General features: G+C 34.1%; 1 protein-coding gene across 2 annotated transcripts in view; it reads left to right on the forward strand.

The window, feature by feature from the left end:
• The window catches only part of Wdr12 (WD repeat domain 12), a 29,221-nt gene extending 9,991 nt beyond the window's left edge, over window positions 1–19,230 (forward strand). For both annotated transcript variants that reach the window (XM_076866890.2, XM_076866889.2), the window contains exons 7-14: window positions 586–740; window positions 2,167–2,212; window positions 6,160–6,245; window positions 13,869–14,009; window positions 14,123–14,228; window positions 14,361–14,493; window positions 16,289–16,361; window positions 17,981–19,230. In XM_076866890.2, the coding sequence (XP_076723005.1) occupies window positions 586–740; window positions 2,167–2,212; window positions 6,160–6,245; window positions 13,869–14,009; window positions 14,123–14,228; window positions 14,361–14,493; window positions 16,289–16,361; window positions 17,981–18,058 (818 nt within the window). In that variant the 3' untranslated portion in view covers window positions 18,059–19,230. The remainder of the gene's footprint in view (window positions 1–585; window positions 741–2,166; window positions 2,213–6,159; window positions 6,246–13,868; window positions 14,010–14,122; window positions 14,229–14,360; window positions 14,494–16,288; window positions 16,362–17,980) is intronic.
• The last annotated feature ends 4,749 nt before the right edge of the window (window positions 19,231–23,979 follow it).

Raw genomic sequence — 23,979 nt, forward strand, 5'->3', positions numbered from 1 at the left:
GAGCAGGTGAAGAATGGAGAGTAGAATGGGTATGAAATGCTTCATGCCATAGTTATTGTAAGATCTTTCAAAAACACAGTGTTTAAAAAAAAAATACTGTTCAAGAAGAAAAGGACCTTTTTAAAAAAAAATCCATAAATTGATGACAGTGAATCTTTTCTAACATTATATTAGGTAGTATACATTTTTGAGTTTCTTGAGTGTGTTAAATGCATATCTTCTAATTTTAAAGATTCTTTCCTTTTATACCATGTTAGATTTCTTTATTTTTTTAAATTTATTTTTATCATTATTTTATCTTTTTGCAATACTAAAATTGAAGCTATATTCCCAGCACTTTCAATTTTTTTATTTTGAGACAGGATCTCACTAAGTTGCTGAGGCAGGCCTCAAATTTGTGATCCTCCAGCCTTAGTCTCCCAAGTCTCTAAGATTATAGGTGTATACATTAACTTTCTTTTAAAAGCCTCCTATGTGCATTTATATTTTAAATCCACCAAAAATTTTGAGTTTTTCAGTTTAAGAACATGATTATATAAATTTTGTACTAATTTGTTTATTGTTATTGTGTTCTCTTTTCTTCAGATAGTTTGTCTTGCTTACTACTGAGTGCCTCTATGGATCAGACCATTCTCTTGTGGGAGTGGAATGTAGAGAAAAACAAAGTGAAAGCTCTACACTGTTGCAGAGGTCATGCTGGAAGTGTGGATTCTATAGCTGTTGATAGCTCAGGAACTAAAGTAAGTAACTACTAAGTTATTAGTACTTTGTTAAAGTAGAATTTAAGCATTTTACTAAACTTTGTTTCTCTATATAAATTCCCCTTAATTCATATACTTTCCTAACAATCAGTGGCTAAAGAATATGATTTGAAACCCTAAGCAAATACTCATGCAATAAGAGATATAAAGATTTCTCCCCTAGTCTGGATAGCGCTGGTTTAGAACCTTAAATAAACTGTAAAATACTTAAGAAGTCAGATAAACAAGTAATTTCTTTCTTTAACATTAGTAATTAATCAGCTACTCTAAATGCTGTAATCAATTTAGAATACCTAAAACAATAATCTGAGCTGTAGCATACATTAATGTTAATGTTAAGAGAGTTTGTTTTACCATTAATGCTGATGTACTCTTTATCATGACAAAATGGTAAATATTAGTTAAAAAGGACACAAACCTAAGAGCAATACTATATTGACTTATGAGGTTTTAAAAACCCTTTTAAAATTTGAAAGTTTCCTAAGCCACATAAAGTATTGTGGATTTGGGCTGGGGTTGTGGCTCAGTGGTAGAGCACTTGCCTAGCATGTGTGAGGCACTGGGTTCAATCCTCAGCACCACATATAAATAAATAAAATAAAGGTTCATCAACAACTAAAAAAATATTTAAAAAGAAAAAAAGTATTCTGGATTTTCCATGTTTCTTTACCAGTTAGAATAACAGAGGACATTTGATACATTTAAAGGTAAAGATTTGATTTTTCATTTTGAGCTATACAGAAAGTTTACATGTTATGGACTTGAAATTTAGGTGAATTAATCATACACTGACTTTTGACTATAAAAGGCAGAAACTCATCATAAACTGGTTTAGGCTTATTGGAACTATGATGTCCAACAAGAGTGAACCACCATATCATTAGGAAGGTGATGATGCATTTGAGCCTCAGGAACTAATGGAATGGAAGCCTGAATGTGGCTAGCATACCCTCACCTTCTTGTCTTCTTAAGTCAACTTTATTCTCTCTTGCCCAAAATTGGCTTTTTCCACATGATAGTAAACATTTCCCAGGTCTTATAATCCTATATTCTCTGTCTCTGGAGAAAGACAAACTTCTGTTCTTGGAACATAGGGGTTTTTAAAGGTTCTAAACGGGGGAAAAATGACTAGTATAGTGTAGGTCAGTTGCTCACCCTGATCTAAGTAAACACCACCAGAGCACATAATAATGGCAGCTCCCTTGATTGCTGTGGAGACTGAGAATACAGCAGGTTCCACGAGACTAGGAAGCTGGGCAGATGATACCATGGTAGTTAAGGATTTCAAAGCCTGTGTTCCACCGAGATTAAATAAGCAAAGTCAGTTTTCAAGTCAAATAGCACAAAAAACAGGGCAAATATGAGTTTTATCACATGTTTTTCCCCTTCATCTCTATCTGTTCAGTTTTGCAGTGGTTCCTGGGATAAGATGCTAAAGATCTGGTCTACAGGTAAATTAAATATTCCTATTATTTTGACTTATTAATGTTTTAAGAATTCAATTGAGAGGATTTATTACACCATGTTTTGCCATAAACATAAACAGAGCTTTTTAGGATATGTATAAAGGAGTATATTATAGTGACATATTAGAATATTTTTGTGTGTTTTAAGACTTTGTTTTTTACTCTATCTCTCCCTTATTTATTGGATAAGATTGAATTGCCCCAAGCATCATCAGTGGTGCAGTGGAACATGATCACTTTAATTCTCACACAGTTCTCTTATTAAGAAACATGGAAGTAAACAAAAATATCTTTTGAATAATCTTTATTCACTTTAAGTCATTTTAAAAAGAATGGTCTGGGGATGTAGCTCAGTGATAGAGCACTTGCTTACAATTTGCAAGGCCCTGGGTTCAATCCCAGAACTGAAGAAAAAGAGAAAAAAAAAAAATAGTGACTTTTAAGCTGGTATACTTAAAAAAAAAAAAAAGAGAGATGAAATCTCTGTGTAGTTTTTTTTTTTTTTTTTTACTTTATTTTGTTTATTTTTTTATGTGGTGCTGAGGATTGAGCCCAGTGCCTCACACATGCCAGGCAAGGGTATACCACTGAGCCACAACCTCAGCCTCTGGTTTATTTATTTATTTATTTTTTTAATAATATCTATTTTTTTTAGTTTTCGGCGGACACAACATCTTTGTTTGTATGTGGTGCTGAGGATCGAACCCAGGCCGAATGCATGCCAGGCGAGCGCGCTACCGCTTGAGCCACATTCCCAGCCCTACTTTTTAACAAAAATTTTTTCAATGAAATTGGTAATATCAAGGTTAATATTCTTACTTGGAAAACAGATTAAAAGGAGCAGTTGGAGGAGAGGAAAGACTCAGGACGATGTCTTGATGATAATAAGAGATACTGGTGGGAAGAAAAAAAGGAAAAGCACACATCCAAATATTTGGATTTTAAAATCTTGTAACTAGAACTATTAATTGCACAGGTAAAAAGACCAGAATATTACTTCTGAGGGAACTGCTGTTTTACAGCATAATACACTCCATACTGTTCAGAAAGCAGAATTAAGAGGAATCAAGAAAAACTTAACCAGTTCTAAATAATTATGTATAAGATCCATTTTAGTAGATTTTATAAAAATGATGAAAGCAAACAAATTTGAGGAAGAAAGCAGTTTAGTTTAGAAATTTTTCTTTTTGTGGTATTTTTTGATAGAGCTATATAAATGAGATATTGTATGTTAGCTATCACTTTTAGGGGTTTATAATCACATTAGGGAAAGCAGATTAATATTCATTAGAGTTACAAAACATTAAAATCTGTAGTTTTCAATCTGGGTGTGCTACCTGTCCAATGATATGTAACAAAGATTTTTAAAAACCAAAAACCAGGGGGCTGAGGAAATAGCTCACATGGTAGAATGTTTGCCTTGCATACACAAGGCCCTGGGTTGAATCCCCAGCACCACAACAAAAAACAACTGTGTTCAACAAAGAAAAGCCTGGGACCAGATGGATTCTCAGCTGAATTCTATCAAGCCTTTAAAAAAGAACTAATACCAGTACACCTCACATTATTCCATGAAACAGAAGGGGTTGGAATACTTCCAATTCATTCTATGAAGCCAGTAACACTCTTATTCCAAAACCAGATGAGGACACATGAAGGAAAGAAAACCAATATCCCGGAAGAACTTAGATGCAAAAATTCCTTAACATATTATTGAATCATGTTCAGCAACATATTAAGATCATACATTATTACCAAGTTGATTTTATTCCAGAGATGCAAAGATAGTTTGATACAAATCAATAAATGTAAGTTATCACATAAACAGAATTAAGAACAATAGATGCAGAGAAGGCCTTTGACAAAATCCAGCACCCATTCATGATAAAAACACTAAAGAAACGAGGTATAGAAGGAACCTACTAAACATCAGAAAGGTTCTGTGTGAAAAACTCAAAGCCAACCTCATAGTAAATGGGGGTAAACTGAAAGTATTTCCTTTAAAACTGGGACAAGACAAGAATTTTTACTCTTATCACTGCTATTTACTATATTCCTAGAAATTCTAGCCAGAGCAATTAGGCAACAGAAGGAAATAAAAGTGATAAAAATAGGAAAGGAAAAAGTCAAATTATCACTCTCTGCAGATGATACTATTTAGAAGATCCAAAACATTCCACCAAAAGACTTCTTGAGTTAATAAATGAATTCGGCAAAGTAGCAGGTTAAAAAAAATCAGCATATAAACATCAACAGCTTTCCTGTACACCAACAACAATGTCCTGAGAAGGAAATCGGGAATACAATTCCATGCACAATAGCGTCAAAAACAAAACAAAAAAAAACTAGGAATAAATCTAACCAAGGAGATGAAAGCCCTCTACAACAAGTACAGAACACTGAAGAAAGAAATTAAAGAAGATCACAGAACATGGGAAGACCTCCCATGTTCATGAATAGACAAAATTAATATTGTTAAAATGGCCATAAAATATTCACATTCAATACACTCCCTATTAAAATACAATTGACATTCTTCGAAGAACTAGGAACTCCTAAAATTCATTTGGAATTCTAAAGACTCAGAATAGCCAAAGCAATTTTAAGCCGAAAAAAGCAATGTTGGAGGCATCATAATACCTGACTTCAAACAATACTGCAGAGCTGTAGTAACAAAAACTGCATGGTACTGTCAGAAACAGACTCATGGTACAGAATAGATGACAGAGACAAATCTGTGTGGAATGCTAATATAAGTGGGATGCCACATATCTATATTCATCTGATACTTGACAGAGGTGCCAAAAACACATTGAAGAAATGACAGCCTTTTTAACAAATGGAGCTGGGACAAGTGGTTGTCCATATGTAGAAGAATGAAACTAGACCCTATCTGTTACCCTGCACAAAAATCAACTCAAAGTGGATCAAAACCCTCAGAATTAGACCATCTGTGCAATTCCTAGAAAAAGATGTAGACTGAACACTCCAGCTCTTAGGCACTGGCATTGACTTTCTCAATAGGACCCCTAAAACTCAGGAAATAATGCCAATAGTTAATAAATGTGACAGCATCAAATTAAAAAGCTTTTGCACAGCAAAGGAAACAATTTGGAATGTGAAGAAAGAACCTACAGAATGGGAGAAAATCTTTGCTATCTACTCTTCTGATAGAGGATTAATATCTGGAATATATGAAGAGCTCAAAAAACTTTATACCAAAAAAAGCCCCAATTAATAAATGGCAAATTAATTAAACAGGTATTTCTCAAAAAAGAAATACAAATGGCAACAAATACATGAAAAAAATGTTCAACATTCATTAGCAATTAGGGAAATGTAGATCAAAACTATAGTGAGATTTCTTTTCATACCAGTCATAATGATAGTTATCAAGTGGTAGAACACTTGCCTAGTTAGCACATGTGAGTCCCTGGGCTTGACCCTAGTATCACCAAAACAAAACAAAACAAAAAATAACTATGTATCACTTTTCCTTGTTAAAAAAAATGAAATACTCAAGGAGAATACAGATGACTGAAATGTATTATTTCCCCACATTTTTCATTGGTGCGTTATAGTTGAATGTATCTCATTTTAACATTGTTTATCTTAGTACTTCCTATGTAATAAGTACAATCTGGTTGTAACTCCTAGAACTAATAGTAAGTAATTTTTCATAGCTATGGTAAAGTGATTTCTTTTCATAATGGTGATCTTATTCTTATTTTTGAATATTAGTAATCCAGGTATTTTTTTTAATGTATAATTTTCTGTTTCCCAGAATGATTAAAGAAAAAAATCCTTTTCCTAATGAACTTAGATAATACAGAAAAACTGTATACCCAGAGATGCAAAAAATTCTTTCAAACAGTTTGTAATTAATATTGACAACGTTTTTCCAATATTAAATCTTGTTCTCTCTGATGCAGTCCCCACAGATGAAGAAGATGAAATGGAGGAATCCACAAATAGACCAAGAAAGAAACAGAAAACAGAACAATTGGGGCTAACAAGGGTAAGTAGTAGAACTGACTGTAATTTCTTAGATCTGTCTTAATAAATACGTGGTAATTGAACAGCATTTCCTATTTGTATTTTATTTTGTTTTACCTTCTTCACTTTATAAACCTACTAGAAAAAAAAAGATGATTGCTTTCAGTAGGTGAAAAATATTAAGCTTTCTTTCAGTAAATTTGTAAATTTTTCTTATAAACCTTGTACTATTGCTACATTTATCTGAATCGTGGAATTTTGTAGCATTGAGTTAGGCTTACAGCTTGGTAGGCTGATTATAGAGCTATTGTAATTGATTTCGTGGTACACTCTGAATTAGGATCTTTTGTTTTTAAATCTTGCACTATAGTTAAGTGAAGCAACTAATTACCTGACTTCAATATTATTTATTTCACATAGTAAGGATATAATTCCTACTAAGGATGCAAGTCATATCTCCTAATTCACTAGGAGTTTAATTTGGAAATTGCCTCTATCATTTAGTTTTAGATCCCATTAAATTGAACTGTTCATCCAGATTTTGAACAGTTCATCCAGATTTTGTTTTACTTAAAAAAATGTTCAATTTACAAATAAAGATTGACTACATTCAGAATGTGTAAAATGATGATTACACACACACACACACACACACACACACACACGCATGCACGCACGCTCAGTAATATATCATCACCCTTGCTATACGCTAGATTCATAGAACTTGTTCACCTCATAAGTGAAAATTTTTACCACTGGACCAACTTTTCCCATTTTCTCCTATACTTCAGCCCCTGACAATCACAGGTCTGCTCTTGCTTCCATGAGTTTGACTTTTCATCCAGATCCTTAATTCATTCTATTTTGTTATGAAGATATGTGTCATAATGTGATCTACTTTGTTTTTATATACTTAAGGAGAAGAAAATACTGAGCAAGGTTTACGAAAACATTTCTCATTTATTTTCTAATATTTATGATGATTGTGCAGTAATCAAGCACATATTTGCACTTTATTTCTGTAGTCACCAATAAGATATCTTACAAATATTGTTGAAAATGAGAAATGAAGTTGATCATAAATGATTCATCAAACTCATTAAGATGCAATAAACAATACACTCACTGGTTCCAACTGAAAGTAGTAATGAAGAACTTCTTAATACATACTGCTGAATTGCAAAAGGAAAGATCTGGCAAGTACTTATTTTCCTTACTCTTGTAGGACAAATTAAAGCTGGAAGTGCTGTACCAATTAAATAGTGCATTCAGTGGTAATTTCTATTGATGTATTTCTCTGATCAAATCTCTAAGGAATGTATCTGAGTAGAAAAAGATTTCTTAAGTTATAAAAATTCCTTATTGAAAAGGTAGGTTTGTTCCCTTTCTTTTTAAGTTTGCCATTCATGTAGTAAAGTGTACAGCTTAAATGTACACCTCAATTAATTTTTACAAAGGTATATACCCAAGTAATCACTACTCACATCAAAATATGGAGAATTACCAGCACCTGGAAAATTCCCTCTAGTCTACTTCACAGTCAATAGACACTGAAAGATAATCACCTCTGACATATACCATCTTAGTTAATTTTACCTATTTTTAAATTTCATATACCACAATTTTTAAATTCTTCTTTTGATGGACATTATTTGATTTCCAATTTGAGGCTACAATGAATAAATCTGCTAAGAAAGTTTTTATAATTGGCTTTGGGATTATGTGTGTGATCACTGTGCGGAAGTAGAATTGCTGGGTCACACAAGGTACGCACATGTTTGGCTTTCTGTATGTTTGATACTGTCAAAAAGTTTTCCAAAATGGGCTATGTCAATTTTCACTTCGTTTAACAGTAAATGAAAGTTCAAATTACTCCATATTCCCACCAGCACTTGATATGGTCAATGCCATGACAATTTTACCATGTAACATATACATATATTAACTCACTTTAGTAGCTAGGACTACTAACCCTCTACACTTGGCTACACATTAACTTACTTTTTGAAAGTGTATTATTAATCAGAAACATGAGAAATTATACCCCAATTGATTCAAATGTATGAATTGCCAAGATCATTGTAATGTCATGTGTAGCTAATAAAATAAAGAAAGAAAAGTGTATTATTTTACCCATTTTTTGGTGATGTTTAGTGGAACTTAATTTAAACCCTAGCCTTTTGATATTTAAATGTGAAACGTTTGTTCATCTTTTGGCCCATTTTTTTTTTTAATTTTTATTGTTGGTTGTTCAAAACATTACATAGTTCTTGACATATCATGTTTCACACTTTGATTCAAGTGGGTTATGAACTCCCATTTTACCCCATATACAGATTGCAGAATCGCATCGGTTACACATCCACTGATTTACATATTGCCATACTAGTGTCTGTTGTATTCTGCTGCCTTTCCTATCCTCTACTATCCCCCCTTCTCTCTCTACCCCATCTACTGTAATTCATTTCTCCCCCTTGTTTTTTTTTTTTTTCCCCTTTCCCCTCACTTCTTCTTGTATGTAATTTTGTATAACCCTGAGGGTCTCCTTCCATTTCCAAGTAATTTCCCTTCTCTTTCCCTTTCCCTCCCACCTCTCATCCCTGTTTAATGTTAATCTTCTTCTCATGCTCTTCCTCCCTACTCTGTTCTTAGTTACTCTCCTTATATCAAAGAAGACATTTGGCATTTGTTTTTTAGGGATTGGCTAACTTCACTTAGCATAATCTGCAATAATGCCATCCATTTCCTTGCAAATTCTATGATTTTGTCATTTTTTAATGCAGAGTAATACTCCATTGTGTATAAATGCCACATTTTTTTTATCCATTCGTCTATTGAAGGGCATCTAGGTTGGTTCCACAGTCTTGCTATTGTGAATTGTGCTGCTATGAACATGGATGTAGCAGTGTCCCTGTAGTATGCTCTTTTTAGGTCTTTAGGGAATAGACCGAGAAGGGGAATAGCTGGGTCAAATGGTGGTTCCATTCCCAGCTTTCCAAGAAATCTCCATACTGCTTTCCAAATTGGCTGCACCAATTTGCAGTCCCACCAGCAATGTACAAGTGTACCCTTTTCCCCACATCCACACCAGCACTTGTTGTTGTTTGACTTCCTAATGGCTGCCAATCTTACTGGAGTGAGATGGTATCTTAAGGTGGTTTTGATTTGCATTTCTCTGACTGCTAGAGATGGTGAGCTTTTTTTCATGTACTTGTTGATTGATTGTATGTCCTCCGCTGAGAAGTGTCTGTTCAGGTCCTTGGCCCATTTTGATTGGGTTATTTGTTTTCTTATTGTTTAAGTTTTTGAGTTCTTTGTATACTCTGGATGTTAGGGCTCTATCTGAAGTGTGAGGAGTAAAGATTTGTTCCCAGGATGTAGGCTCCCTATTTACCTCTCTTATTGTTTCTTTTGCTGAGAAAAAACTTTTTAGTTTGAGTAAGTCCCATTTGTTGATTCTAGTTATTAACTCTTGTGCTATGGGTGTCCTATTGAGGAATTTGGAGCCCGACCCCACAGTATGTAGATCGTAGCCAACTTTTTCTTCTATCAGACGCCTTGTCTCTGATTTGATACCAAGCTCCTTGATCCATTTTGAGTTAACTTTTGTGCATGGCGAAAGAAAGGGATTCAGTTTCATTTTGTTGCATATGGATTTCCAGTTTTCCCAGCACCATTTGTTGAAGATGCTATCCTTCCTCCATTGCATGCTTTTAGCCCCTTTATCAAATATAAGATAGCTGTAATTTTGTGGATTGGTTTCTGTGTCCTCTATTCTGTACCATTGGTCCACCCACCTGTTTTGGTACCAGTACCATGCTGTTTTTGTTACTATTGCTGTGTAGTATAGTTTGAAGTCTGGTATCGCTATACCGCCTGATTCACACTTCCTGCTTAGCATTGTTTTTGCTATTCTGGGTCTTTTATTTTTCCATATGAATTTCATGATTGCTTTCTCTATTTCTACAAGAAATGCCGTTGGGATTTTGATTGGCATTGCATTAAACCTATAGAGAACTTTTGGTAATATCGCCATTTTGATGATGTTGGTTCTGCCTATCCATGAACAGGGTATATTTTTCCATCTTCTAGGATCTTCTATTTCTCTCTTTAGGGTTCTGTAGTTTTCATTGTATAAATCTTTCACCTCTTTTGTTAGGTTGATTCCCCAAGTATTTTATTTTTTTTGAGGATATTGTGAATGGAGTGGTTGTCCTCATTTCCATTTCAGAGGATTTGTCGCTGATATACAGGAATGTCTTTTGGCCCATTTAAAAGAAGTTTATTGGGCTTGGGATTGTGGGTCAGCAGTAGAGCGCTTGCCTAGCACGTGTGAGGCCCTGGGTTCCATCCTCAGCACCACATAAAAATAAATAAAATAAAGGTATTGTATCTGACTACAACTAAGAAAAAAAATTTAAAAATAAAAGAAGTATTTTGTCTATCTTTTTCTAAATTTTTAAGAGTTCTTTATATATTCTAGACTCATGTTCTTTAATGAATGTATGAATTACAGGTATTTTATATCACTCACTGCCTTGTGTTAATACCTTTTATTTTTAGAGGAATGCATTTATAAAATTGCTTCCATTGTTCATTTGAGAGAAATAATAGTATATTCAGTTTTTCATTTAGCTTTATATAGGGCTTAAATACATGTATTCATAATTTATTGTTTGAAATAATGCCAGAAAAGTGCTAATTTTTGTAGTGAAAATGTTGCTGTAAATAGAAATTGTAGAAAACTTTGTATTTTTAAAAAATGGAATAAGACATATATTGAAAGTCACCTCTGCATTCTGTTCCAGTACCTGAATTGTATTAATATGAATAATGTTGTCAATCATTTAGTTGTCATTTGCTTCATATATTAACATAAAATTTCTTCCTTTATAATTCTTTTTTCCTTCTGGTACTATTCCGCTTCAGTTTGTTTATAGTAATAACACCAATATTGACTTTTCTTCTTTAAAAAAATTACAGAGTGAAAATAAAACATGCTCTTTTGGTTATAGCTCTTGACTTTTTTTTTTTTTTTTTTTTCCTTATGTGGTGCTGAGGATTAAACCCGGTGCCTTACAGGTGCCAGGCAAGCACTATACCACTGAGCTACAACCCATCCTAGCTCTTGGCTTTTGATCAGTCATACAACCAAGATACAGAAGGGTCTCTCATCCAACAAAATTCATGTTGCCCCTTTGTAGTTTCACCTCCATACCCTCACTACCATTGATCTGTTCTCTGTTTTTACAAGTTTTCCAGAATGTCACAGAAGTAGAATAATAAAGCGCATAGTCTTTTATATCAGCCCTTTTTGTTTAACATATAAGGTAGTTGAGACTCACTCATGTTGTTGAGGGTATCATTGGTTTGTCCCTTTTAGATGTGGAGTAGGATTCTGTTATATGGATATACCACAGTTGGTTTAATCATTCGTAAGTTGAAGGATAGTTGGCTTGTTTTCCAGGTAGGTAGTTATGAACAAAACAGTATAATATTTTTTATGTTCAGGTTTCTATGTGAACATAAGTTTTCCTTTCTCTTGACTTACCATCTAAGAATGGGATAGCTTATTATTTATAGTTTACCTGTTGTTTCTTTCTACCCTGTCATTTTCTATCCTATAAACTTCTGATTATCTTTCTTATTCCTACTTCTTTATCAGGTTCCTTTACTTCTTTTAGGAAAATTTTAGAGCCAGAAAAGCAATATTTGTATAATTGGTCCAGGAATTGACAAACACAGCCCAACAACCATTTTGGGTTTATTTTTTATATTATGTATACTTCTTTTTATATTATAGTGCTATAAAAATGGTTTTTACATTTTTTTAAATTTTTTTGTTTTTTAAAGAGAGAGAGAAAGAGAGAATTTTAATATTTATTTTTTAATTTTCGGCGGACACAACATCTTTGTTTGTATGTGGTGCTGAGGATCGAACCCGGGTCGCACGCATGGCAGGCGAGCGTGCTACCACTTGAGCCACATACCCAGCCTCAGTTTTTACATTTGTAAGGGATTGTAAAAACAAATAACAATATGCAACAGAAACTGCATGTAGCTGGCAAAGTCTAAAATATTTATTTTCTGGCATTTTACTAACAGAGTCTATGTCCTGATCTAGCATAACCCTTCCAGTTACAGACGAGGTTATATTTAAGAAATCTAACTATACCAGTTACAAAAGGAGACCAACTGCCTCCCATTCCAGAATTCTTTTTGTCTTTCTCACATATTTCTTATAGGCTCTATATGTAATTTGGGGTTTTTAATTTGGAAAAGACATTAGAGATTTTGGAGTACTCATTAATGGACATCATTTAAAGATTAAACAGTAGAACTTCTGGGTGTGATGGCACATGCCTATAATCCCAGCAGTTCAGGAGCCTGAGGCAGTAGAATCACGAGTTTGAGGCCAGCCTCAGCAATTTAGCAGGGTTCTAAGCAACTTAGTGAGACCCTGTCTCAAAATAAAAAATAAAAAGGGATGGGGATTTGGCTTAGTGGTTAAGCAGACCTTGAGTTCAATGCCTGGTATCAAACAAACAAAACAAATAGGATTTAAAGATGCTGAGGAAGTAGAGTGCCAAGAATGTTTTGAGATTAATTTACCTGGAGGAGTCATGTAGAAATTGGCAGCACCTCAACTCAGACCTAGGTCTTTCTGACCTGAAAGTTTTTTTCACTAACTGTGATCATTAATAACAGATCCCAACTGAGAAAGCCCCCCCACCCACCCCACTGCATAGAGGACAGTAAAAATCATCACTATGCTAACCACTAGGAATAAGAGTTTATACACTTCCATCCACTTCAGTTTTACTGATTGCTTTAGTCCAGTGAGACAGAACACATTCACATGCCACAAGTTACATGAAATAGATTTTATCACTTACAAAGAAGCAGCAAGGGCCAACAGAAGCCTAGGATCCATTGTGAGTCAATCTCCCAAGAAAGCTGCCCGGGGTAGATGGAGTCTTAACTGTGTGCCCCACTTTCACCACAGTGACGAATCCCAAAAAGCAGCAACACTTGGGGTTTATACCCACAGGTCATGAGACCTACTGGGCAATGCTTTGAAGGACATCCTGTTTCTAGGGGGGGCTGGAACTGAGCCCAGGCTGTTCCGGTCAGTCCATCCGTATCTCAGGATGTTACATTCCCAGCATATTCTACAGTTATTCTGAGAACTACAGGATAGGAGAAGAGAGGAAAGACTGGGTCAGTTCAAGGCCATTTGGGGACAGGACTTTAATATTATGTTTATTCATTGAGAGAATTAAATTAGTGTTAATATTAATACTGCTTAAAATGAAAAGTAGAACAGATGAGGAAGAGTTAGAATACAATAGAAAGACTAGAAACTTGGGAGTGCTATTTGGGTTTAAACTCAAGTCTGCCACTTATAAGCTGTATCATGTTGGGCAATTATTTCAGTGTCAGTATCTTCGTGTATAAAATAAGAACAGATATATCCACCTTGGAGGATTGTTACAAAGAAGAAATAGAGCAGGTTATCAAAACTAAAACCTCTGGCAAAAATACCTGGCATATGGTTTTGGAAGTTAATAACTACTACTATTGTTCTAATTACTCTGAAATGAAAATGCTATTCCCTTTTTTGGGGGTGATCTTCCATTTCTAGACTCCCATGGTGACCCTCTCTGGCCATACAGAAGCAATTTCCTCAGTACTCTGGTCAGATGCTGAAGAAATCTGCAGTGCATCTTGGGACCACACAATTAAAGTATGGGATGTTGAATCTGGCGGTCTTAAGTCAACTTTGGTAAGGATTTCGGTATTCCTCTGATTAACTTTGATATTTTAAGTGACAAAAACTTCTAGAAATGCTTACTTTTAGTCTATCATAGTCAAGTGTACTTTTCTTTTCCTTTTCAGACAGGAAATAAAGTGTTTAACTGTATTTCCTATTCTCCACTTTGTAAACGTTTAGCTTCTGGAAGCACAGATAGGCATATAAGACTGTGGGATCCCCGAACCAAAGGTGAGTTGTATAAATATTGGGGCATGTTAAAAAAAAAAAAAACAAGGATTTCTCCAAATATTTTTTAGGTTTGTTCTGCCTACTTTTCTGTTCTAAAATTTAGTACTTGTTATCTTTTTTTGCTTTGTTCAGATGGTTCTTTGGTGTCACTATCCCTGACCTCACACACAGGCTGGGTCACAGCAGTAAAGTGGTCTCCTACTCATGAACAACAGCTGATTTCAGGCTCTTTAGATAACATTGTCAAGCTGTGGGATACAAGAAGGTAAGTGCTCTTTATTCTCTATAAACCAAAGATATCAGTTACTATTATAAAATGAAAAAATTGCCTGGAAGGGTTAGGAAAAAAAGCTCTTGGTTTTACTACCTAATATTCAAAAATACTGATATTTCAAAAAAGCCAGAATCAAAGGATTTTTAGTATGTTGTTTTTTAGCATTCTGAAAAAAACTAATGCCATGTTGCTTTATCTTTTATCAAAAAATACAAAAATCAGTTTATAATCTCTTTTGACTTTGTTATAAAACAGGAAAAAATAGTTTAGAAAGATTATCTTGAACCTTAATATAAATTATGTTAATAGAAAAATTAAAAATATAAAGATAATTATGTGTTAAAGGTATATTTCTTTACTTATAGGCTAGTGCTATGATAATAATAATAATAGGGAGAGAGAGAGAGAGAGCATGAAAGAGAGAGCGAGCATGAGCGAGTGCACTCCAAAAAAACTGCATACAGAACTTATTTACATGTCTTTACAAGTAGAAAAGATGCATTAACTAAATGCCTGTTTGTGTGTTGTTGTTTTTGGCCTTAAATCTGCTTTGTAATATATTATAATACTGTTTTATAATACATGACTTGTTAACATCTAGAAGCTATTATATTCATTTTAAACATTTTACATTGCAGTTAACATAATTTCTGATGATAGTAGTAAGTTCTATGAAGAAAGTAGCTGAGTAAAGGAACACTTCTTAGGGGAGGGTCCCTCTGATATTGCAGTAGTGAGCTAATAGTGGGAAGGAATGAACCATGCACATATCACAGCAGAGGGAACAACAGATAAGGTGAAGAATCTTGGCATATTGGCAAAATAGCAAGAAGGCCAGTGTTGATGGAGTAAAGTAAGCAAAGAGGAGAGTGGCAGGACATGAAGCAGCTAGTGGTGACCTGCTAAAACATGGTAATGAGTTTGGGTTTTATTTTAAATGTGATTGGAATGCTTTAGAGGGTTTTGAACAAGGGAGCAAGAATGAAAGCAGAGAGGCTATTGTAATTCAAGACACAAATAATTGTGACTTGAACTGTGGTGGCAGCATTACAGATAAATAACTGGGTACTAGATGTATGTTGAGGATGGCTGAATCAGGATAATGCTCTCATTTTCTGCCCAAGCAGTTAGGTGATTGATGGTGCCACTTAACCATGGTGGGAAAGGATAGAACAATTAATTGATATATGAGGGAAAATCAGAAGTTTTGATTTGTTGTTTTAAATTTCTTGTGCCCATCCAACTGTCAGGCAATTGTATATACATGTGTAGCTCAAGGGAGAAGTTTGGGCTAAAAATATAAATATAGAAGTTATCAGGGTAGAAATGGCTAGATAAAGCCATGATTTGGGGCTGGGGTTGTGGCTCAGAGGTAAAGTGCTTGCTTAGCATGTGTGAGGCACTGGATTTGATCCTCAGCACCACATAAAGTAAAATAAAGACACTGTGTCCACCTATAACTAAAAAATAAATATTAAAAAAAAAAACAAAGCCACGATTTGGGTATAAAAGAAAAATAGTGAAGGAAGTGTGAAATTGGCCTAATTATGAATAAATCTTTAAAACTAAATAACATTTTTCCTGAATATATTTGTTATAATAAATCTCTGTAGTCTGCTGATTATACAGGAAAAATAGTAAAGGTGGTTGAGTTAAGACTCAGATTAAATGGTTATTCAGGCAAGGATGGTAAATCCTGTAAAATTTTCAGGAAAGTGTGATTATTCGTAAATGTTTGTTTTAATCCTGTGAATATATATAGCATGTTAATATTTTCCTCTTTTAGTTGTAAGGCTCCTCTCTATGATCTGGCTGCTCATGAAGATAAGGTTCTAAGTGTGGACTGGACAGACACAGGGGTAAGAATTCATTAGTTACTTGGTGAAAAGGAGACTTTATTATTAGAATAAATATGGTATTTGTGTTTATAAAGTTATTAGTTTCAATGTATATCATTTTTATAATTTTGTTCTACAATAAAAAACCTCACATCTCAAGGAACTATTTTGTTTTCTGATAATAGTAAAATTTGAAATTTTGAAGCAATTTATTTTCTCTCATGAGTATCTTTATATTTTTTTAGTTTTAGATGGACACAACACCTTTATTTTATTTATTTATTTTTATGTGGTGCTGAGGATCGAACCCAGTGCCTCACATGTGCCAGATAAGCACTTTACCACTGAGCTACAACCCCAGCTCCTCTCATGAGTCTTTTTAAAAACTTTTTGTAGTTGTAGATGGACAGGATACCTTTATTTTATTTGTGTATTTTTATGTGGTGCTAAGGATCGAATCCAGGGCCTCATTCATGCTAGGCAAGCGCTCTACCACTGAGCCACAGCTCCAGCCCCTCTCATGAGATTCTTACTGAGAGATTTTAAGTCCATAAATTCACTATTTCAGACTAACTGGATCAAAGTATTTACTAGTCACAAAAATCCTATGTAATAAAAATGAATTATAAAACGAGTTTAAAGAATTACCATTTAATTTTGTATGTATACACATAATGTCTTATTGCCTAAGAATTCTTTCTAAATACAGGTCCCAGGGCAACTTGAATAATTTGCAATATCCATTTGCAAACAATTAATGCACTGTCCTTTAAAAACTTTTGTTTTTCTTAAGTAAGGAAAACTGTATCAATTTTCAAACTATTTTATTACATATCTTGAAAAAAGCTTCGTAGAAAGTACAACAGCATACTGTCCCTCAACCAAATTCAAATGATCATTTTTGATGTTTTTGTGTCCTGTATCATCATACAGGCTGAGTATCTGAAATGCCTGCTGCCAAAAGCATTTCAAAGTTCAGATTTTTTTCAAATTTTGGAATATCTGCACATAAATGAGTTATCCTGGAAATGGGATACAGTCTAAACACAATTCGTTTTTATTTCATATATATATATATATCTCCTGAAGGTAATTTTATACAATGTATTTTGGTATGCCTGTTTTGTCTGTGACCTATCACATGAGGTCAGGTGCAGAATTTTCCACTTGTGGCATCATGTTTGTGCTCAAAACATGGATTTTGGAGTATTCTGAAGTATAGATTTTTGCTTTTGATTTGTTTTAGTACTGGGGATTGAACCCAGGTCCTCCCTCTTCTCTGAGCTACCTCCCCAGCCCAAACTGCAGATTTTTGAATTAGGGGTACTCAACCCAAATAGTAGTGAAATTTTCTGTAAGTGGTCCCTATAAGTGCTAATGTTCAATGTCAGTTAACTGCTCATCTGTAATTCCTAATAGTATAAAAGAATATTATTAGACGTAGAGTACTTAATTGGCCATATTTTTATTTCTGTTGAAGAAGCTTGGGTTCTTTAGTTAGCTATTTTTTGTTTTTTTTTTAAGCAAATTATTAGTGGTTATTTAGGCTTAGCTATTATATGGAATAATTGTTTAGGCTTAGCTATTATATGGAATAATTGTACTTATGTTTTTGTGTATTTTTCTCTCTTTCTATACAGCTACTTCTAAGTGGAGGTGCAGACAATAAATTGTATTCCTACAAATATTCCCCTACCACTTCCCATGTGGGGGCATGAAAGTGAATAATGACTTGATATAGAGGCATTCTGTAAATGAAATTGGTAGAGAATCATCAGATTATGCTGATGCAGATGCAGCCTTTTAGATTAAGGTTTATGGTTTTCACCCTTCATGAAAGCTAACATATTACTCATTGTTTTTATTTTGTGTGTATAAAATAAAATGTGGCCTGTATTCTCTACCCTACAGACTGTAGAAATTAAACTGAGATTTTTTAAACTTCTTTTTACAGTTATTGGTTTGAATTAATATTTGTTTTTGAAATACTATAAAAGAATATTATTAGAACTAGAGTACTTAATTGGCCATATTTTTATTTCTATTGGAGAAGCTTGGGTTCTTTAGTTAGCATCTTTTTAGAAAGATTAATAGAAAATGTTACAAGAAAAGAAATGGAAATCTAATTTCCTTTTGGTAAAACAAGTAGTGTTTATAAGAAAATAAGACTTTGTACATATTTAGAACATTAAAAAATGTAGATGTTGCCAATTTATTAAGACTTCATTGAGTTATTTTAGATGAAGAACTTCATATTAAAGATATGTCAGATCCTTTAGAAATTTCATACAAATTTCAGGATAACCAGGAAATCTCCTCTTTCCCTAACCTATCTTAATGTACAGATAGGAATATATTCTCCAGACAAAATCTTTTGGTTGGTATATTAAACATTCTACAAATTTTATAACATTAGCATTTGTCTTTATGTATGTTGTATACCAAATACAAATGTCTTTTTAAAATGTGACTTCAGTCTTTAATGGATTGGTATTCCTCAAACAGAGACCTCAAACTTACAACATTTTAGTATATGGGAATCAGTTTTGTCTCATTATTGGACTGTAATTCAGTATATTTCAAATGATGTACCTGTTGAAGCCTGGGAAACAACATCTATATTTGGCTGCAGTTGAGAGCCAAATTAATAGTGGATTGAACCAATTAGGAGTTTAATTTTCTTGTATGTAGAAGTCCAGAGGCAGTGCAGGGCTTGAATAGTGGTTTTGTTCCACCTTCCTTAGGACCCCACCTCCTTTCACCCTTAGGATATGGTCCTCATTTCATACATACCAAGAGCTAGAGCTCCAGTTATCACATCATTTCTTAATGTGTATTTTAATGGAGGAAAAAAAAACTGAATAAAGGCAGCCAGAAAATTCACATACAATGTCATTGTCTTTCTCATTTTTTGCTAACTATATATATATATATATATATCCCAGAGACTGTAAACATGACATTTATATATATAATCTTTGTGAGAGGACAAAAATGAATTCATAGCCCTGTTTTGGATGGTCTTTGAGTTTTAAGGGACAGTTATTTTAAATGTCTTTCTTAATTCATCCAAATGTAGTATGTATATACTAAGTGGTTAAAGTAAAGGTAAATAGGCCTATTTATCAGATGCAGTGGAAAAAGAAGTGGCATTTATATAACCAATCCCTCATCTATTCTCATTTCTGGTTCCGTAGCAGGATACACTCACAGATAAGGCATTCTCCCCTTGGGATGGATATAACATGAAAGTGACCAAGTTTCTTAACAGGGATTGTCTCTGATCTCTGCTAAACTTCTCTTCTTGGGTAACTAAAAAATTTAGGTCTTATTCCCTAAACAGGAAGAATATGAGAGGCCAGTAGAAGCCTAGAAGGTCCAGTCCTCTTATAACATATTGCTCCTCCTTTTCCTCAAAAATTGGGAGTCTGCTTTTCATTGGTCCCTTTTCTTCCAGTTGAGGCTGGTGTTAACAGAGGTGGGTACACTCATTTGCTCCTAAGATTCACTTGGAGAAAAGACTGGAGCTGCTTTCCCAGTACTGGGAGAAGGTGACCACAGGGGATTACTTATGCTGTTTGCCACAGCAATGTAGTTCATAATATGTTGATACCTGCTCTCTTAGCTCATCTCATAAAGAATTCCTTTTCTTACTATTCTTACTACTTAAGAGTAAACTTTCTAAATTTAAAATTAGGTTTTAATTAGAGATTAAATTAGGGATTGGAGGCATTTAGCTCAGAGGTAGAGGGCCTGCTTAGCATTTGTGAGGCCCTAGATTTAATACCCATCACCCCCACCAAAAACAACAACAAAACATAGGCTTAGTATACCTAATTGAACAAGTCAGTTCAAGGGAAATGTTGAACTACTCCACACCTGAATCTCTGCTGGGGCACAAGAAAAGGGAAAAGCATGAGAGTATAAGATACGTTTTGTACACTACATTTAAAAAAAATAACACTCTTACATGGGAGATAATCATTAAAAATGAAGCTACAACAATGTCCTGTGTGCATGAGGTAGACAGGTGGCTTAGAGAAGGGAGCAGCAATTAGCTCTGGGAAGCAAGTTGGCTGTCAAGAAGGGCATCTTAGGGCTGAGGCTATAGCTCAGTGGCAGAGTGCTTGCTTAGCATGTGTGAGGCACTTTGTTCGATCCTTAGCACCACATAAAAATAAATGAATAAAATAAAGGCATTTTTCCATCTATAACTATAAGAAAATTTTTTTTAAAAAGAAGGGCATCTAAGAAGAGTGACATTGAGTCCAAGTTAGGCAGATAATTGAGGGGCAGAATGAAGCTATAGGTTATTTCTAGCAGAAGGAGAGACAGAAGTATCAGAATAAATATTATTGAGTTCAAATACTATGAGGAAGGAAGTGGTCGTAACATTTCTTCATGTACTGAGGAAGTCTACTCTCAAACTACCTTCAAAATCCTTTTCATAGAATGATGTTTTTATATTGGAAAATATGAAAACAAAATCTTGCTGTGATGATTATCTAGAGATTTTTATTCCTTAGAAATTTTTATTGGGCTGAGGTTGTAGCTCAGTGGTAGAGCACTTGCCTAGCATGTGTGAGGCACTGGGTTCGATCCTCAGCACCACATAAAAAAATATATAAATAAAACAAAGATATTGTGTCCATAAAAAAAATTTTTTAAAAAAATTTTATTCTACGCTGGATGTAGAAAAACAGTTTTCTGGGTAAAGAACCAATATTTGCCTTATATATCCTTTTCCCTTGAATTTAGAATTCCATTTTGGAGCTGTTATCAACAATGCATAAAAATATGTCCAAATGCCTTCTAGCATTATCAGGGGAAAGAACAAATGAATGTTTAAATTGATATAAAATATACATAATTGCATAATTGAACAAGCATCCCTATAAAACAAAACAAATACCATCTGAGAACTTCTGATAACAACACTGAAATCTGTCCCCACAGCCTAAAATTCTTTTGATGTAACTGAAACTCTGTTTTTTAAAGGAGAAAATGGGACACTTAAGACTGTAAGGAATATCCAATTTATATCTTTTCAATGATATTAATAGTCACTAATGAGAATCAGGTTTCAAGAGGCAAGTAAAATTCCAGTTTTGCTAATCCAACTGCCAGGTAAAAAATCAGCAGGGCCTTTGAATTATTTCAATTTTAATATTTTGACGATTGTGACCTCAGGTATCAAACATAATCACGTTAATGTTTTGTTATGAAGTAAATATATCTAACAGTAAAGTGTTTTTTTTGTTGTTGGTTGGTTTACTAGAATTAGGATATCTTTGTTCTAGTATCAATTCCATCAATTTTGCAAATTTAAGGAAGTAAATTATTTCTCATGTCTATGAAAAATGACAATAAAACTATCTTTCCTTAACAATCTGCTGATGTAGGTACTGAATTACCTATTTTATAGATAGAGTTAAGTTACTGAAAAGTCATCCCATCAGTTAATACCACTGTCAGGATTTGAACTCCAATATAGCTGAATTTAGAGCTCAAAATCTAAAACAGAAAAGTTGCCCTTTGGTCTCTTTATTGGCTCCAGGATTTCAACAGATATCCAAGTTCTCCCATACACAAATCTCTTACATAAAATGGTATATTTGCCTATGACTTATTAGTCCTCCCACATTCACGTCATCTCAAGATTACTTATATAGTTGACCCTTGAACAATAAAGGGGTAGCTCCCTTGTTGCAACTGAAAATCCACATATAACTTTTGACTTTCCCCAAACCTAACTACTAACAGCTTGCTGTTACTGGAAGCCTTACCAATAACAAACAGTTAATAAATATTTTGTGTATCATGGTTTGTATACAGTAAAAATTACAGGAGAACCATGAGAGATCACTTTTTACTGAAAGGTACAGTGTACTGGATATGATATTACTAACATCCTATGATTTTAAGCGGGTACAATACTTGAGCTTGCTTCAATAGCAGCAGGAGGTGGCTGTGAAATTATTATAGTAATACAGTATGTACTGCAGTTAATTTTACAGTTATTTAATACTGCATCCTTATGTGTGTTTACATTCCCCTTGACTCAATGGCACAATGTATGTGTATTTGCATAAGTTTTAATAAGGTAATTGTTTTAGATTTGTATTTTATGGTAGGAAATGGTTTAAAAAAACAGGCTATTGGGAGCTGGGGATGTGGCTCAAGTGGTAGCATGCATGCCTGGCATGCGTGCCGCCCGGGTTCGATCCTCAGCATCACATACAAAGAAAGATGTTGTGTCTGCCGAAAACTAAAAAAATATATATATATATTTTAAAAAAATAGGCTATTATCTATGTATATCTTATGAATTCAGGACATACCTACCATGTATATATATGTGTGTGTGTTTGTGTGTGTATATTTCTAGACTACACAGTTTTGTTTTGTTTTTAATTTAAGCCACAAATCTCAAAAAATAAACATAAAAAAACCTGCATATAGGTGGACCCCACAGTTCAAATCCGTTTTGTTCAAGAGTCAAGTGCAACACCTAATATAGTGTAAATGCTATGTAAATAATTGTTATACTGTATTGTTTAGGGTATAATAACAAGGTTATCACTGGTTTTTTGATACTGGAGATTGAAGCCAGGATGTCTCTACCACTGAGTTACTTCTCCAGTCCCCCAACCCACTTTTAAAGACACTGTTTCTGTAAATTGCTTAAGGCTTTGCTAAATTACTGAGGCTGCCCTGGAACTTGAGACCCTCCTGCCTCAGCCTCTGAATCACTGGGATAACAGGTATGTGCCATCTTGCCTGCCCCAATGCAATTTTTTTCTAAACATCTTCTATCTAAAGTTGGTTGGAGGGCTGATTGTCCACATTATTTTCAGTTACTTTTTCTTTTCTTTTTGGGGATTGAACCCAGGGTGCTTTGGGTATGCTAGATGAACACTCTACCACTGAACCAATTCTGCCAATTCTTACATCATGCAGTTTTTGTAAGTATAAAAAATTAGTGTGGGGGTTGGGGTTGGGGCCCAGTAGTGGAGAGCTTGCCTAGCATGTTTGCAACACTGGGTTCAATCCTCAGCACTATATAAAAATAAATAAAATAAATATATTGTGTCCATCTGCAAATAAAATATTTTTTAAAAATAAGTGTAAAAATGTCTTCACTTACATAAAAGAATGGTTATATATAAACTTAAATGCCATTTATTGGTACTAAATTACCATAAAGATATGTTCAGCTTTATGTGTTTTTGTCTTTAAAATTAATCCAATTTGGGGGGCTAGGGATATAGTTCAGTTGAGTACTTGCCTAGCATGCACAAGGCCCTAGGTTCAATCTCAAGCCCAACCAAAAAGAAAGAAAAATTTTAATGTACCACTAAACATATTACAGTAATAATGTATAAAGATCCATTTCTGTATTACATAATTGTATGTGAGCAAAAAGGAACATTAGAAATTACCCTGTTATTCATTCATATAATTGAATTATGTTATTCATGTTATTAAAAGAAGCCACAGTCCAGACAGGTTAAGTGCCTGGTGAGAGTGTACATGGCCAATTTCTGATGGAGCTAGGAGGCATACCTTCGAGTAATAAAGACCACAGAGAACTGATCTTGTTAGATACAGTCTGATAGAAAATTTGGAAACATGTCAA

This window comes from Callospermophilus lateralis, chromosome 9 (assembly GCF_048772815.1).
Source record: "Callospermophilus lateralis isolate mCalLat2 chromosome 9, mCalLat2.hap1, whole genome shotgun sequence".
In the NCBI taxonomy this organism is placed as follows: Eukaryota; Metazoa; Chordata; class Mammalia; order Rodentia; family Sciuridae; genus Callospermophilus; species Callospermophilus lateralis.